Source organism: Opisthorchis viverrini (assembly GCF_000715545.1).
Source record: "Opisthorchis viverrini unplaced genomic scaffold opera_v5_416, whole genome shotgun sequence".
In the NCBI taxonomy this organism is placed as follows: domain Eukaryota; kingdom Metazoa; phylum Platyhelminthes; class Trematoda; order Opisthorchiida; family Opisthorchiidae; genus Opisthorchis; species Opisthorchis viverrini.
The window spans coordinates 220,796-239,085 of NW_008752078.1; the positions used below are offsets into that span (position 1 = coordinate 220,796).

The 18,290-nt window shown below is 42.0% G+C and overlaps 1 protein-coding gene across 1 annotated transcript; it reads left to right on the forward strand.

The window, feature by feature from the left end:
- Nucleotides 1-14,246: 14,246 nt before the first annotated feature.
- Nucleotides 14,247-18,010, forward strand: T265_15286 (hypothetical protein; the record flags this gene model as incomplete). The annotated part of the gene is made up of 4 exons (XM_009177397.1): nucleotides 14,247-14,353; nucleotides 14,538-14,608; nucleotides 17,031-17,605; nucleotides 17,759-18,010. Coding segments are annotated over 4 exons (1,005 nt in total), but the record flags the coding sequence as incomplete, so codon positions are not given.
- Nucleotides 18,011-18,290: the final 280 nt, after the last annotated feature.

Here is an 18,290-nt window from a genome sequence, read left to right on the forward strand (position 1 = left end):
TTCGAGATATCTCAGTGTATTTTCATAACGAACAGGAACGTGGGGCGGCCTTTGTGAAGCACATTCAGTTAAGGAACATCATAAACGAGTGATTCACTCGAGTCTTTCGTGAAAACCAAATTGATTCACAAATAAGTGTATAGGCTGTTTTCTAGGGTTGTACGGTTTTTTATTGATCGTGGTTAATACGAACCATGCATCTGATGTAAGAGAGTTGCTGGTCAACAGATTTCTGGTTATTACACATTCCGAACGTAAAGTATGGCATACCAAACTGTAGGTCCTACGTTTTTGATGGTGAGAAGTCGGTTTGAAAGGAATGTTTTTCTTCCCACATGGATATAACTCCTGATCCTAGGGAAGAACAGATGCTTCTGTACTAATCAAACGAACCTCTCTTTTAGGGAAAATGTTTCTATTCCTCCAGGCTGTACCAAAGATATTTGCGGAATGACATACTTGCTTCGCTGAGTATATTGTATGAGGAATAATTATGAAAGTTTTCGCAATTTTAGACTTGACACTGCACGGGATTCAAATTTATTATGTCATTTCCCAACGGCGATTCATCGACCGCCATATCGTTCCAGATATCAAATTGATTGAAAAGCCAGTGATCGTTATTGCGGAGATTTGACGTGAGTTTTCAGATACTATCACATCCGTGCCGAAGGAGTGTAGACAGTCTGGATGTTTAGGCACTGACCGCGATGTTTGATGACAGCTTTCCTTCTACGGGTAGTATACTGACTGTAGACAGTACCTGCCGAAACGCTAAGAACTCAGTGCTCGGAGAAGAAATGGCTGGCGTATGTACTATTGCTCAAGCCTGGCCACTTCTCTGGGCTGATTTAAAGAAGCCGGCATTATGCTGCCTAGGACCTTGAGCCAAGTCGACGGCTAATGTACGAAATGCCACTGGTTTCATAGAGATTTTCGTAGATTTAAATAAAGTGATATAACCTCCAGATACTCATTTACAACTTCAAAAAAACGAAGGGTAGGATACCCCGAGGTGTGAATTTCCTGACGGCGACCTTGATTTGGGAGCAATATACCCTTTTGTTACGCACCAACGCTCACTTTGATCCATCTCAGTATAAGTTCTTTCCTCCGGTAATAAATACAGGGTGATATCCTTTTGGGATGTACCGCACACCTTGCTTTTAGGTTACACCATTTGAATATTGAAGAGTGGCGAACACGTTTGGATTCTACCAGTAAAAAAATAGAGCACGCGTTTGTAATTTCTGCTGTTTTTTTTGTCGACAGTTTACGATTTCGTTCAGCCTTGCCTCCCTGAAGAAATTCAACATTTGTGTGGCCCAATTCAGCACGTAAAATTTGCCTTTTATTGCAAAAATCGTATTTTCCCCTTAAAGTACAAAACAAAAGGTCAGAAAATGTGTAGTTTTGAGCAGGTAATACAAGGTGATATCAGCTAATTCAGTACAAAATAGAAAGTCTTTATGCCAGTTACTACTCAAAGCCGCCAAGAGAGTGGAAGTACAGAGCTTATTATCAAGAAAACAGGAAATGTTATTGACGTCACCGCATCATTCGACATTTCGCTACTATGAAAACCCACGCTTGAGAATTTTGAGAAAACCTCCACATGTATTAGCTGTTCAGTGAAACGGAACCCTATTGGAAACAACTGAAAGAATTTATCAGATTCTGCCTTGTCGTATAGATGTGTATCGCATTCACAGCTATTCAAACCCCCCCCCGCCTTCAACTTCTCTTATATTTTAGCTGTAAAACATCGTGTTTACACGTTCTTTACGAACACACCGTCCTCACCTCAACTCAACACCTCCGATTTCCACGTACAGACATTTAGCAAAACACACCACTGCATTTCACCAGCTGCAAAACGTTTTTGTAAAGACCCTTCCTTTCGCAATGTTTAACAGTTCACTCCAAATTTGAAACTTTTGAACTCAGCATATTTCATCAGAAATTTGTGTTGAGGTAACATCGACAGCTGATTTTTGTTTCGTCATAATCTACAGAGAATATGTTGAAGAACACAAAAGAGAGGCTCGAATTCGTGAACATTACCACTGTTGGAGTGAGTCAGTCTATACCTGGGGTTTTGGGTACAAAAATGCTACCAGATTTTTCAGTCATAAATCTGTGTTTGCTCAGGAATACTCAACCGAAAGAGAGACGCGGCTCTACCCAGATTTTGGGGGAAGTGCTTGGTGGAACAGGTCACAACTAATCACTGACCCTCAGAACCTTGCAGAAAAGTTGTTATAAGTAAACAGCAGATGCAACTGTGATTTATTCCCCTTGAAACGATGTTGTCAACGAATGAAATAAAATTCACAATAAAAAGCATTGTTGTACCTAGTTTGCATTGGACAAGGATTTTTCTCTTGTCCAAGAAGCTGCGGGAAATCTAGAACTCCGTAATTTGCCCGCAAGTTTGTATCTAGACGTACATTTTTGCCTGATGTTATTCGAGTAGAAGTGCAGGTGCGTGATCGGCTTCGGAGAACACGGAAAGGCGATCTGTTGATTTGCATACCAAAATTTCGGAGCTTCGATTTGCCACGCCAAAACTTTCCCCAGGAGTATACATGCAATCTACCTCGGTATGCTCACGAAGAGGTAAGCCGCACGTCAGTCTCGGTTCTACAGATAAGCTAATATCACTTGTTTTTGTGGTCTCCATGCCTGTAATGTAACGATTTCTATAATTTTGAGGACTGCCTGACGTCTCTGAGTTAGTCTTCGCATTTCTCAGAATTGAAGCAACAATCCATGTCTTGACACGTTATCCTTTCAGCGGTGATATCTTCGATCCTCGAGAAGTGTTTCATTCCTCGAGTTTCTTTTGGTAAGAAAAAGCGCGATGGGGCAAAGTCGCCGAATGGAAGATTTCAGCTTTCTACTGCATAGTATTGCATTGGAATCCGTGATAGATAAACCGGGATTCCGTGCCTTCGGATGGGTAATAGCAGAGTCCGGAAACAGTAATTAAGGTGCGTCTCTCGTCTATGGGCGCTCCACGCAATACCAATGAAAGGATTAAGCTCTTTGCTGCAGAGTTATTTACTAGAAAACACCAACTGAACAGTTACAGATTATTGGACACGGGAGCAAAACTCATATACATCTTGTTTATAAAAACTAAATATCCATCATATCCTTGAACGCGTCTTCTTTAACTTTGCTGGATATTCATTGACTCTTACCTCAAATGCAGCAAATGTTACGGAGCGACTTCACAAATTCCGTAATAGATCTCACTTTTTAATAGACGTGAAGCGGATTTACGAGAAAACATGCTACTCGCATGCCCCCCTGTCAGTAGTATCACCGTTACACCAACACCACTTTTCATTCAATATTATTTCTCTCAAGATGGAAATGTTTAAAATGCGGTAAGACAGAGGTAGTGAAATAGCAGTTAAATAGCAGCTGTTTATCTTGCTTATGTAAGAAGTACTGTTGAGTAATTTAAAAAAAACAGCCTGAATAGTTTTGAACGGTTTATGCTGAGGTAACTTTGGGATGAAACATAAGTGGTGTTTTTATACTCTGTCTAATGTAGGTATGTCATCCGGCGTATTTGGTAAGCTACATCCGTGTACTAGTCTATTCCAGCTTCCACCTTGGTATCGCTGTTTGCGCTCCTACGGAGGCACTTCACAAGCCTTAGCAAAATAACTCGCCTGTTTAGTTCGCATCTAGCTGAGCAGAACAAAACCCTACACAACTACAAGCAAGACATGTAACTCAAGAGAGCCTATCTCCTGGGATGCGTCTAACTGGTACACTAGATTGCTCCTCTCTCATTTCGGGAAAACGTTCTCTTCAAGAGTACACCTGTGAATTTTTATTCAATAGTGTTACAACTGCGTCCATCCAGCTCAGGCTAACTATTTGTAGGTTGTTTGGATCGGAAAATAATACCTAAAAGACGTTAATGCTTTTAATTTATGCAATTATTTTCAAGCACCAAAAAGTTTATAATTCAATCGGAATTATTTGATTTGTGGTTAGATTTATCGTTAGCATTAGGTGCATCGTTTTACAAGCTGGGCGATATTATTCAAAATTTGATTGGATAGTGGAGAGAGCTGAGTGTAAGATAGACAGGTTGAGTACAACCAATGCTATATAAAATGAATACATACCGGATTGTAGAGTTTACCATTTTCTGATTTGTTGTATTGCAGAAAATTGATGATTATGCGTTCTGAAATGTGTACATATTATTTCTGTGCCATGTATCCAAAGATCAGGCTCCCAGAAACTCTTTGACTTACTTATACCGGAACAGCAACAGCGTTTCACGTGCTTTGTCGTCTTTCACAAAAGGGATGTATTACAAAAATGTGTTGGCATTAGCTCCATTCCTACTGGGATTGATTGTTGAAAAGGTTCATTCTGGTGAGTCCTACTGCTTAAGTTCTTTTCGGGGTCGCAAATATCGCATGCTTGTGAACAGTCTCCTGGAAGGCTTTATTAGTTAACAGCACACTGGAGTTTCAGAGATTCTAGAACGCGTCTGATCAGTTTACTTAAATCTCCACGTAAATTTACAACTCCATTTTTAGAAACAGATAGCGAAAAACTTAGATATCACACATAGAAATGCGATTGGCGTCATAAGTAAATTAGTTTTTGCAGTAAAATTCCGAATTTTTTTGAAAGGAAGCTTATTAAAAGACTAACCGTTGCAGAATATGGAATTTTCAATGGTTTTTCCTACACCTTATTCTTAAAATTAAAAACAGAGTGGGAAACAATAAAAAAACGGGTATGGGAGTTCAAATGTTATGCCATTTGTGTGTGACGACCTGATGTTCTTTTCATCTCGAGGCTACCAGCACCGCCTGAGTTTCTAAGAACACTGTCAGCGGTTTAGCTGAATTCCAAACACTCGTCGAATGTGTCTTGCTTGGTGAGGCCGATCACAACTAATTATGTACCACGTTGTTTGTTTATTGAAGTCCACGCTGGTAACTTCACTCATTCAGGCACGTGACAGAGAAAGCAGTCCTTTAGTCAATGAGTAAATGGCCTATAAAACGTATGTTAAACAAAGCGGTCTGTCGTTTCCGTCCACCACTTGAAAGAAGAAATAAGGAGTGATTCCAGCGCCCAGACGGACACGGGTAGTCCACCGGCGTCGAATGGTCCACTCTGATGAGGAGCAGGTTAAGGGAACTACGCTTAGAGGATCACAACATGGCCACTACTGGATGCGTGACAGGGCCATATCAGGTACCGTAGTCCCCGTTCGAAAATATTCAACAGGAAAGCTTCCGGTTCACCCGGACCGTCGCAATCGAATTGTACTGGATGCAACCCACCTAGTTAGATCAAGTGTCTGAAAGTCTTATCTCACTGGCATGAATGAGATGTTTTTGTTTTCGAAAAGGTTTGGTGACAATCGGTACATTTATTACTGGGTAACGTTTCGCTTTTGACACAAAAGCTTCGTCAGGCCAAGTGACTAGGTTCTGAGGTTGGTCGAGATTCAAGGCGGAAGGAGAACCAATCAGCTAAGTCAAGCTAAATCTCTGTTGAATGTCGGCCTAGGGATTTTAGTGTGTTAGAGTGTTTGAACAAGTGTTGGATCGGTGAAGAAACCTACATGTGTTTGGGTCCAGTCTAGGGTCTAGTTCTTCTGGTTCGGTTCATTTGATGCTTCCTCTTGAACGTCGTTTGAACGTNTTCTGTCAGTCTGTGTGGGTGAGCTAGTGCTAAGATAGTTGTGTAAGAGGTATGCTGTGACCTTTAGTCGGTTGGGGTTTCCACCCCCAACCCCCGGTTTTTTCTGATGATCCTAAGTGGATTGACAACCACACCGTCACGTATCAACTCGTCTTATCTAAGACCGCTTTCCATACGCTCGCTAGCTCTACACCCTCGATTCTATTCACCCTGTGATGCTCAGTAATTTCCACCGCCTCGGCTATCAGCCGCTATGGTGTGCATCGCAGTCCCCGTCTTAAAACTTCCACATTCTCCAGATCTATTCTATGTCGCGTGTCTAAGGCGTGTACCGCCATCGCTGAGTCTTTGACCAGCGTTTGGTATTCTTCTGCATTCCTTGGTGGTTTGTTAATCCTTCTTTTATGCTCACCAATTCTGGTGTGCAATTCCCTGGCAGTTTGTCGTATACAAACCTTAGCGCAATTGTTGCAGTTAATTTTATACACACAATCCCTAGTCCTTTCAGCCGGCAGGGCATCTTTCAATTGCACCAAAACTGTGTGTAGCTTTTTTCCCCTCTGAAAAGCTACTCGAATGTTGGCTGTGTTCAACAGTCTTCGAATAAACTCCGATGTTCATGCTTTATATGGAATGACTGCTGTACCAATCCATTCCTTACTGAGTCTGGATGTTTTTCCCTCAGTTTAGAAGCGAGGTAATCCTCACTGTGGAACAGTTGCTTAGCACAACTAAAAACTTTCAAAAAAAATGGCGAGACTTCCTGTTGTGCCGATAAACCTACCACAACACTGAGGTCGTTCTGTTGGGCAGAGGAGGACCACATTGGTTGAGTTGCCGCCATTTAGGTGTAATTTGAAATCATGTTTGAAAGAGATCAGACGATATTCAACCCTTGTGCTCTGCTGCATGGATTTTAGTAAATGCTTTGCACTTGGTCATCACCTGTAGATGGATATTCACGTCTAGTTGTCATAACTCATAGCACATCTCTGTAGCTGATATTTAAAAACTATGTTCAAACAGATGGATAGTTTTGATAGTAAGATACGTCATTCTGTGAGAATAAAGGTGAACCCGGGCTAACACTGCTACCAAGCGTATGGAATTTCATTGTTTGTAGCTAATGCTTAGAACTGAAGTTGGGTGTCATAGAAATCAGTTGACTCGTTAAAAATTCAAACAAAATATCATCAGTTTACCTTGCTATGTTCTGTGCGACGACACTCAGTCTTCAAACACATCAAGTGGATTGAGCATTTAAACAACTATACCTTTCAACTTAAACCAAGAAGTACACCTTGGGTGACGATTTCATTGATATTCCCGAAGTGTAGGATTGCGCTTTTCCGTATAAGTAGTGATCAGGCATGGTCCTTTGGTTAGTTCTGACACATATGACATCTTCAGTTGGTCTTGTGTACCCTGGTGAAGAGTGTCACAATACTTCGCCCTGTTGCAGCTCAACGAATCATCTGTCACCAATTGTTCAGTCTGTGAGTGCGTATAGTTCAGGTGATGCTTCCTTAAGGGGAAATAAGGTTAGCAAAAACTAATAAGTGTTTAGTGGACAGCGAATCCTCACATGTTTTATCTCTCTGAGGCAAACTCACTCCGGTGTGGGGAAAACGTGAAGTGAAACGGTTTTCCGCGTCAGGCATGAGCTTCTTCGAAGCATTGTATCCATTAATCATCAACCAATCTTTGTGACAACCTCTGATTGATCAAATACATTTCACGGCCTGGGGTTTGTAAAATTTGCACAGCACTTCACACATTTCAGTCGTCAAACGATTACAAAGTTGCTAATGGAACTGTCTGTCCATTAAATTAGATCGGTTTTGTCAACTATCCAGCGATGATGCGAGTGGGGCTGTAAAATGTAAGGCCATAGGTCAAATACTTCTACGAATGATTGATATTCGGTTAGCCGGTTTCAGTTAGCAGCGTTCCGTAGGACGAGTGAACTAGGGATCTAACGTTCGACAAGAAGAAGAACCATCTCTCATCTTGCACAGGATTCGGAAAATGTAATACAGCAAACCATACGTGACGCGACATGGTAAAGAGAATATTGGGTATTTCACGCTCCATTTTGATCCCCAAGCGATACCCCACTCTCATCCAAGTCCCGCAGGTGTTTGTTTTATTGCCTGCTTGAGGGTTTCTTTTAAGGAGGAATTTCTGCGTGCATTTCAGAGGCGAAATGCCTGTGAACAGTGTTTTCCAGCAATCGACTCTCGGACACCGTTCAGGAGTGGATGATTGTGTAAGGTGGCCCTCTTCCTGATCACAGTGCAGATCAGTATTGTGCATTTGCCCGAAACATTTAGGCGGTTACTTAATCACACTCCAGGCTGCACAGGGATCCTCCTGCTGACTTTTAGAAAGAGCAATACTGTAGAAATTCTTGTTTTTCGTGCTTCAGATCAAGACGGATTTCAATAGGATAAAAAGAGACAGCCAGCTAGAATAACAGAAGGAAATGTTAAAGAGGACGTCACCTAAGAGCGCAATCAGAGTGCTTCAATGAGCACCAAAGTAGAATCAGGTAGAATTCAGCCAACCTGACTTATTTACACTGGTCATTCCTCCAGTATGAAAATAAAGATACGACGAAAGGTCGCTTGCAGATTGGGACGTGTGCCGAACTACGTGTGCTACGGACCACCGCGATCTACACAACAGCCGAACTACGTGTGCTACGGACCACCGCGGGATTCAGTCTGCGCAACAAACGTAAACCTAGGCTTTTCAAACTATCATCTCACCATTTGCTCAACGAGTTCTCGTGCAGCGACTAGCAGGACAGGGAGACATCTAGCAGAAAGTGTGGTCAAGCACAGTATAAATCATATGAACTGGTTGATGTTGGCAAATATTCTAGGCCAACGTCACATTACATCTGTTAGATACTGGCCATCGGACTGACCCGGTCAACTCCGAATACCAAATCTTGCTGTTCAGCACATCCCTCTAATCAAGGCGCTTCTGATCACACAGAAAGTTGGAGCGAAACTCCTGGCAACGATCATCCAACGTGTCTAAATCAATCAGTGTTTTCCAGCATTAATTCTATTCGTTGTTCATTTTACTAGCATATTTGAGGGTCTCTGCTGAGGAGAATGAAAGAAGCTCAAACATGTTGCACCTAGAGATGATAATAAGATAGATAAACACAAATTACAGAACTACGCGAAAGATGGCAGTACAAAGAGCCAAAGTCACTCATCTGTCTGTAGTAGATACTTTCAAGAGTGACTTGGTAGCTGATACGTTATCAATACGCCTCAGTGCACACTGAATGCAGTCAAAATCCTATGTTTGCTTCCAAATTTACTCCAATTTCGTTTGCTGCTGGGCACTCTCGTTGTCATTGGTCAATTAAGTCGCGCTGCCTTCGTGGATCTTATGACCCAGCAACCGTTTAAACGACCAGATAACAAATCATCGACAGCATAACATCAGTGTTCAACACGGATGCTTCACTACCGCACAAGCATGAGTTACTTGAAAGCCTTATTGTAAAGAAAAGAGTAAAGGTGGACGCGGGAGGGACTTAGTGCTAGCTTAACACAATCATTCCGAGGTGCTTACACCTCCAGACATTCACTCAGGCAATCTGGATAAAAAGTGACAGCAAGAACGTCACTGACATTGGTTGGCAGCCATATCTTGTAGTGTCTCCAACCAGGCATGGTGAGGACCACGTGGTCCCCATCCTTGACCAGATAACACTCATCCTGGAAAGGCCGATGGCTCAATCCCGTCTTTTGGACATAAAACTGATCCTGAACTCACGTTTTAAAGCTTATACCAAGCACCAAATAAAAATCATAGGCAGTTACACTGAGGCTAGGGACATCCACTACCTTGTTCTCGAAAAAAGGTGAGAGAAAGGCTGCGCCCAACCTCTCCTACTGAACTCGCCTCCCATCTGAAATAGATCCACAAGTGGTGATATTACCAAGGGGATGGGTGTTTTTAACGTGGCGTTTAGCCTTTTTAGTACACACCATCCTGTTTTCCTTATTCGCTTGAATGTAACTGGTTCTGTTTGAACATGTTTTGACCTACGTGTTGCCTGCATCGTCTAAAACACGAGTCACTAAGAACACTTTGTCGTCTAGCATGTATTTTTGCATACGACAAAAACAGGTGGAAGAACTGGGCAATTTCCAAGTCTGAAACCCTATCATACCTGAGTCTATGTTTCTCATTGTCTAGTCGCTGCATATTTTGGCTTGCTAATGAAACACTTGAGACACTAATCTATCTTCTGAGCTTTCTGTAGTTTCATCATAGGAATCCGGTTTCTCCATTGGCCACTATCCGATGTAGTTTAATTAGAATATGCCGACCACAAACGTCCAATTCGAACAAATAAATGGCCGCTTGCCTTGAGATTAATTTCCAACTATATGATCCAATGAGATTTCTTTGCGTCCATGCGGATGAGAAGAAGGGCGCGTTAATTTCCAATGATCCAATGAGATTTCTTTGCGTCCATGCGGATGAGAAGAAGGGCGCGTTTAAGGGTTGTCTAAATTTGCTGACTTATACTACAATTACTAATTTGTGCTTGCGAGATGGGGATCTACAACTTGACAAAACAGAACTGGATATCTTAAAAAATAATCACTCGTTTCGATACTGTGTGGGCTGTGATTGGACCTTATGCGTAGATTGGAGTGTCTGAGGTTCTCATGTGTAACTACAAGCTTGCATCATTTTAAAAAGTTGGTGAAACGAACAAATGGGATCTAGTACACTTAAAATTTTACACAGACATCGCCTACATTGAGGTGAATGCACTACATTCAGACGCAGAAGGGAACAACAAAACTCCAATATTCTCAAAAAGGCTCTGTTATTTGAGGATGTCAAAATGTCAAGTCCCTTTAGATATTTTAGCCGGCTAAAAAATGCTGCATTATTTAGCACGTAGTTTATAAGTTTTCCTACGGGTTTGTCCAAAATAAAAGAGGATGATAACGCAATAGTCACTGTAGGTCTTTTACTATCGTAGCGCATCTTAGAATACAAATGTTTGTTCTATGTCGGTGTTGTTGATCGCAGTGGAAGATGGCCCTTTGAGAACGGATTTTCTACAGTAACAGTAAACCTTATCGAGATCACCGTGCAAATGTAATAGACGTCAGCATAGTCTCGGGTGCGCGCGGAGTAACTGTATGGAATGAGAAGAAGCAGGAGTATGGTGCTGATGAATATTCCCTCGCCATAATCACAGCCCTACATGTCATCGTTTGTGATGTCGACTTTTTGGTCTATCATCATCATGATCATCCGAATCATCATCATCATCAGCATCAGCATCATCATCACCATCATCATCATCACCATCATCATCATCATCATCATCATCAAAGACAGCAACATCAAAGACAGCAACATCAGTGTTACCACTGATGTTACACTGCCGTACAACACCAACAACAACAACCGGTGATCATCTCTTATCCAGGGATCTGCTTCCCTCATTCCCTTAAGGCTGTTATTGGACTGGGACTTCCTAAGGTCACAGTCAGTGACTTGAGTTTGCTTGCCATTGTGGGCTCTCTGCGTACTTATGACACTATTATGCGTGGCACATGGAGCTGAAGGTACATTTTTGCCATTTAATCTCACCCCAGACCCAGTATGACGGTCACTTTGTTGCCATTTAATCTCACACCAGACCCAGTATGACGGACACTTTGTGCCTGATGTGCGAGTCTTGACTATGCTAGCGCCTACCGCGCCTTGGAGAGCATTCAACATTGCTTGTCCTTTCGCCGGTTTTTGGTCGTTAGACGCGTGTTTCCATATCAAAATTTTTAAATAGGTTGGGATTCATACCATCTGATTGGAACTGTTGGTGGCATGACTTCGAATGAAACGTTTCTCTGTTTTATCTCATATTCTCCTGTTACTCTTTCGCATTCGTCGCTTGCTTTCAATTTTTATGTTTGTGACCATGCTCGCCAAAAGTCAATGATAATAAGGTCAACCAAGTGAATATTCATTGTTAAAATTAGGGTAATCTTTTAGCGGCAGACGAACAGTGAACTTCACAGGAGAAAACATTAGTATTTCAGTATAGAACCCTATTCTGCCTACTCCTTTCGAAAAAAGCAATGATATCAAAATAAACAAATATAATTGTCCAGGTTTGAATCCATTTTGGCGCCTGCCCACCACTTCAATCAGGAGAAGCCACGGTGTCGAAGCCAAGACGAGGGCAGTCGAAATACCGAGGCTGGGTTCGAACCACAAGCCTTTCGGTCAGTGACTTCATGCCTAACTTCTAACCCTCCTTGACGAAATATCGAGCTTGATATTTAATTCACCATTTAAGTGCATCATTCAGAATGGCCACCGGGCAATTTTTTTCAAACTTCCACCGAAGTTGTCCCTGCCTGTTCATTCCTAGTCATTTCCAGATTGTCCTGCTCCGCCCACTCTTCTCGACGATTAAACAACTGCAATTAGAGAAGTTTCACGTAAAATGCCACTCCTGCTAATCTGTACGCGTATGTCGGAGAATTTATGGCCAGTGAGAATGATGCATTTAAATGAAACGTAACTGTTGCACCCGGAAGTGTAAATACTACTTGAATGAGTGATAGGCAGCAGTAAGCCATTTCCTGAAACAGAGAGGATGACAGCCCCGACAGGATTTCATGTCGTCTCATATTGGAGACAAAGGTGAATTGAGCAACCATCAGATCCTATGAATGCTGTTTGCCATCTGGCTACCCTACAGGCATAAACTGCGTAAAATTCACTGAGCTCATGCGCTGGGATCTCCCACGGGCACAGGTGGAGCTATCCAATATGCCACGCATTAAAAGATACACAGAGTAATAAGGGGAACGTCAGATCTTTATTTTCGATATCACTGTTCACCAAAAAACGTATAGATAAACCCTGTAATTAGATCGCATTGAGTTGTTTACTTTGTGAGTCAATCATACCGAACACTTTATTATTAGTGTTACCAGTGACCTGTGTGTTTGCAAGACATGATGTACGGTGGAGTTATCTTCGCATTGTTGACCGCCGACTACCTGGCATCGAATAGCTTCAGTGAGTTCGCGACGATATATTGCTAAAATGTGTAATTGCATGTAAAACAGGCCCATCCGTAGTGGAAATACGTAATTGTTGGGACACGATCACGTGTTACACAAACCGAATATTCGGCTTCCAAAATAAATCTTGATTTCCCTACCCCTTCCATTAGGCTTCAAACCAAAGGCAGGATGGAACGTGGCTTGGCAGTAGGGTGTGGATTAGCAGAACGCACGTCTGGGTATCGCTAGTGCGATCCGCCTCACAGGACGGCATCCTGGTGCCTCCCTTCTTGGACGTGGCTGGAGACATCATACGGTTGATAGATATCGATGGTGTTTGTGCTCTCTGTTTGTTTAATATTGCCTTATTACACGGGGGTGGGCATATCATACTCCGTGATATGGGCCTTCTTTGTTGATTCTGACCTCTTTCTACCATGAGGTTTCAAATAAACATGACGGACAATAATGTACCATGGTACCGTATTAGCGTCAACAATGATACTGCTCATTTTTTACGTAAATCTACTGCGATATCTCGAATATCATGCCAATTGAAACACGAAGCGGCCTTTTTCAGCACATCCACTTAAAGAGCATCATAAACGAGATTCAGTTGGGTCTCTCGTAAATACCAATTCGCAAATGAGCGTATTTGTTGCAATCAGTGGAATTTGGGTCCAAGTAGAAGATGAGGTTGAAGGAAACTCGAGGACTGCGCCTACTTGATGGGCCCCAAGAGTGGCAAAACCGATCGTTGGCTGTCTAAAAGAGTTGTCAGCAACCTTGTAAATACTTTTGTTTATGAAAATGATGCTGTTTTCAAGGATAAAGTTACTTCAGCCAACAGCACGGTGACAGTGTAGCATCGGTAAACAAGCATAGTTCACACCCTGCTACGAAAACACCGTGGTTAACCTCCGACCGGTCACCCGAGCAATTCATCACAACATGCTCAAAGTTTTGATACCAAACAATTTTGAATATGAGCGTGCAAGGTTTGCAATCTGGTCTGACATTTGACAAACATACGAGTAGATTCCAACTATATTTCACGAAAATTCCTGATGTTATTCCGCTCTTCCAAATGTGTTTGCTGTGTTTCACTTGAGTTTGTTTGGCTTCCAGAAATCGTCCAGATCAGAATCGAGCTCACTCACCACTTAGTTGTTCATATGCCCGTGGCCGAACAAAGAAGCGAAATGATTTCCGTTGATTACGGGCGGAGGGTGGCAGTTTAAAAGTTGATTTGCTCGTTTTTATTACTCTGGGGAAAGTTTTATTTCCTCAGGGAAAAAACAAACGAATTTACAGCTCGCACACACACACACACACACACCGTGCTATAAGTAGCAAAAATAAGTCTTTACTTCTTTGTAGCCTAGACAACCAATTAAATTTCTCTCGGCAGTAATTGTTTGCGAGGAGGTGTACCTTACATAATGGGCCAGACAGTGCAAATTTCAGAATAAAATGATGGCCAGCGAGCTTGACATCTCATATTCCAGACCTCGTCATGTTATGAGTGTTGAAAAAAATGTCAGATTAGTATTTCACAAGTACGACAAACAAAAATTGAGGTGAACGTAAAAAACCAATGCTACAAAAAAGTTGACCAGATGCTCAGGAATTTGCCCTTAAACCGTCTTGCTGTTTGAAAAATCGCAGTTTTATCTGCGAAAACTCGCCAGTACAAGTGATTTGCGGTACTTGCTCTGGCTGTTTTCTGTGTGAAGACAGCTCATGATCCGTTTCGGGTTGCAGGTTACCGAGCATTCCGGTTAGTAACAACACCCACACATGCCAGTCAAGTGGTGATACGTATGACATGGGAGGTAGGTAGGTAAACAACATCGAACCAGTCAGCGTAATACACTCATTTGCCAACTAATTTGGTTTCCGAGAGACTCACCTGGAACCTAGCTGAATCTCTCCCGTGTAATGTCTCCAGGCAACTAAAAAATGCGCTGCACCAGGGCGCCTGATGTTTTAGTCGCTACGACATTCGAGATATCGTGATACATGTATATTTGTAATGCACTACTCATGAAGATCATGACGACGAATTTTCAGCAACCTTATGCATTATAAATAAACACCAAACCAAAGTGTGTCGATCTGGTTTTTAGTTTAGCATGCAGACATGGTTGGCGGTTGCTAAGATTTGGAAGGCACGTACAGCAAGTACTGGTGGCATCCGTTCACCTTTCTAATGTAATTAACATAGAAGAATTTAGGGCAAAATTAATGAAAAACCGAATTTTTTCTAGCACGGAACCTCCATGGAAATTCTTAGGGATGAAAACCGATGCCGGCTCCATGACGTGAAGTCTAGTAGATAAAAACAAACGCATCACAAATATTTAAACAGACGGTTGACAAGAATACCAAGAAAAAATGGCATAAGACTGAGCTAACAAACCTACGCGTTCGAAGGTCTACCAAAGGCGTATCGTAGATTTGGAAACGTTTGTTTTTAACGTATGTACACCTGCATATGCTTGGACAGTGCAGACTACATTGTGCATACCTCAGTTCTTGTAACCACAGAAATACACGCAATATCCTTAGCGAACAAATTAACGGAGAAAAGGTGAATTCTGCAGATACATTTTCACTAGCTATAGTTGAAGAAAAAATAAAGAAAGGCTTCACCCGACACTAAAGTGAAAAATAATCAAATGACATACAACCTGGTACAATATCCAGGTAGCTAAATAAGTGATACTCATTTATTGAAAACTTTGAAGTGCTCTAACATGACTTTTTTATTGTTAACTAAAAAGCGTTTCCAATCTCTGGGCGATAGGTAATCAAGTCTCACACTGCTCATCAAAACGTGCGAGAAATTCGGCCTGACACTGTCATATCGCTTATACATCATTTATCAATTTTTTCAATATATTTTGGACTACAGTAACCTTTACTGCTTTTATTAGCAGTTTTCTCTTCTCTGAACCAGGCAATCGGTTCGAAAGATTGTTTAGCTAGGCGCACGCTTTTGGCAATACTTTAAAGCATCTACTCAGGAGCCTCGACGCTTTTATTCTGGCTTAGGGTGAACAGTCTGTATACATACTACTTCTTAGGTTACTGAAATCTCTACGACAAAACACATCTGGTTTGAATGTCTCAGGAGCACACCAGGGGGGCACAATCTCTAAGGTTCCGTTGAAATTTTCTTCAACGAGAGCCAACTTATCGAAATTCTCTCATTGGCAAATGGATTTACTTTTAACGACAGACTTGTCTAAATACCACCTAAATCAATGGATTATGATACTTTTCAACAGGTCAAACTGTCGAAAGGCTGCCCCAGGAGATACTGTTGGGGATCTTGTGGTATATCTTCCTGAGGAAACATACTACTGATAATGTTGATCCTGCGTTAAAAAGAAAGGAAATTTTCATAAACTGTCAAAAAATTTTCAGCCATTGTAAGGGCGAAAGGAAAAAGGCCTTCGCTGCGGAGTTAGTCATTAGGAAATGCAAAATGACCGGTTACAGACTACTGGACAGAGAAGCAAAACTCTCATTTGCATCTTATTTACAAAAACTGAACGTCCATCTTCTCCTGAACGCGTCTTCTTTAACTTTCCTGGATATTCACTGACTACAGTAACTGATTTCTCAAGCAAATGTTACAAAGCGATTCCACAAATTTCGCAACAGATCTCCCCTTTTCAAGAGACGCAGAGTGCAATTTTAAGAACAACACATACTACTCGAGTGCCTCCCCATCGGTAGTATCGCCGTTACACGGGTAGTGTTCCATTGAGAAAATATACTACAAAATGTCGAATATTATCCTAAGACCTGAGGCAGCCTCGTTTAGCGTAAAACATCACAACTAACGGATTTAGCTGGGTTTGGTCGATTTTTGGGTTGAAAGCAAATTTGTTTGAAGTTGAGTATAGCTTACCAGCTTGGGAATAATTTGCCCTACTGTGCCAAAGGCTTCAGAAAACCAGTAGGCGATAAAACCAGTTGACCATCTTTTGAATGCTAGCATATCAGTCAGGAGTGTTAGTCTTACCGAGTGTCTTCGCATTTGAGCGATGTGGTAGGGTTTGGAAAACACCCCTAGTGCTTTCAGCTGAGTTATTTTCGCTTCAAGAGTGTAGGTAATTGAGAATAAATAAAGCAAATGTCGACTAAATATTGTAGATTTTACTGCCTAAAATTCCATCATTATTTTACCCGTGTAGTTGTGCCCCGTTTTGCATGAAACTTCCTTCCCTATCTTTTTCCTCACAGCTAAGACTCCTGAAGTTATCCGCCACAATCTCGTCCCGACTCCAAAACACCAGCTCACAATGAACAGACGTTTCGAACAATATCCAACTGACCATCGTCTCTCATATGTCGCATCCACAAACCTCACAGGGGTTCCACAGCTGCTTAGTAATACTGCAAAAACGAGTAACCAACAATCAAGCACCTTACAGTTTAAACTTCCAAGACTCCGTTTGCGACATATAAGACAACCCAGCCGAACTGCTATTTGGCAAGGTGGTGCGGTAACATCTTCACAGTTAATCCCGACTTACCTGCAAAACTCTACGCGACAAATTCCCTACGCCACTCTGGTTGGACATTCTGTTCACCGGGAATGTCATCCAAACAGTCAGAATCAGCGGGAATTACCTTGCATTCTCGACCCGACACTCATTGAGACCGAAAAACACACTGAAAGCCCGACTGATTATTTTAAACCGGCGTTTAATCAATCCGATTCGAAAGTGAACAATTCTGGTGTTATACATCTAAGTTACAGCGTTGGAGAGTTCGCTTATTTACCATGCCGTACGCTCGGAGCTGGCCAGACAGAAGTGAGTAAACGCATTTTATTGGTTCACCGATGCTAAAGTAACCGCAGACTGTGGAGCGTAAATGCTTCTGTATTTCATAGCTCAATGTCCCACACGAAAAAATAATAATAATAAAAATAAATCGTTCAGCTGTAGCACCCTTCTGGAGCCTAGCTGCCATGTTACCGAGGGATACTGCCAGGTTGCCCAAGCCTAGACAGGGGAAGTCGAGAGGCGGAGGTCGGGTTCGAACTACGAACCTTCCGGTCAGTAAATTCGCGCTCTAACCAGCTGAGCCATCTCGCCCCCATGTCACACACACAAGAGTACCTGGATCAGAAAACTTCGAAGAACGTTGTTTTATACCATCAAATTCTGGTTATGCTGAGGTGCCATGAACTCTTTACACAGGACATTCTGAACAGGGTAACCTGCATTCTTCATATAAAAGCAGGAATCAAAGCTCAATCAGACATTCTTATTGTTGGTGTCTTCAGAAGAGTAACCCATTTTAGAGAAATTTTACCGTCAGTTGACCCAAACCGGCTGCTTTTTGGTTACTGTTATATAGGCTTGGAAATGAGTGGTTTTGTTTTGCGTCTTTCACCCTGACTACTTGCTCACCACGACTTTCTGGTCTGGTCCATAACGACTGGCTTCAGACGGATTTCCCAACACATTTGGGGAGTTTTTAATTGTACATCCC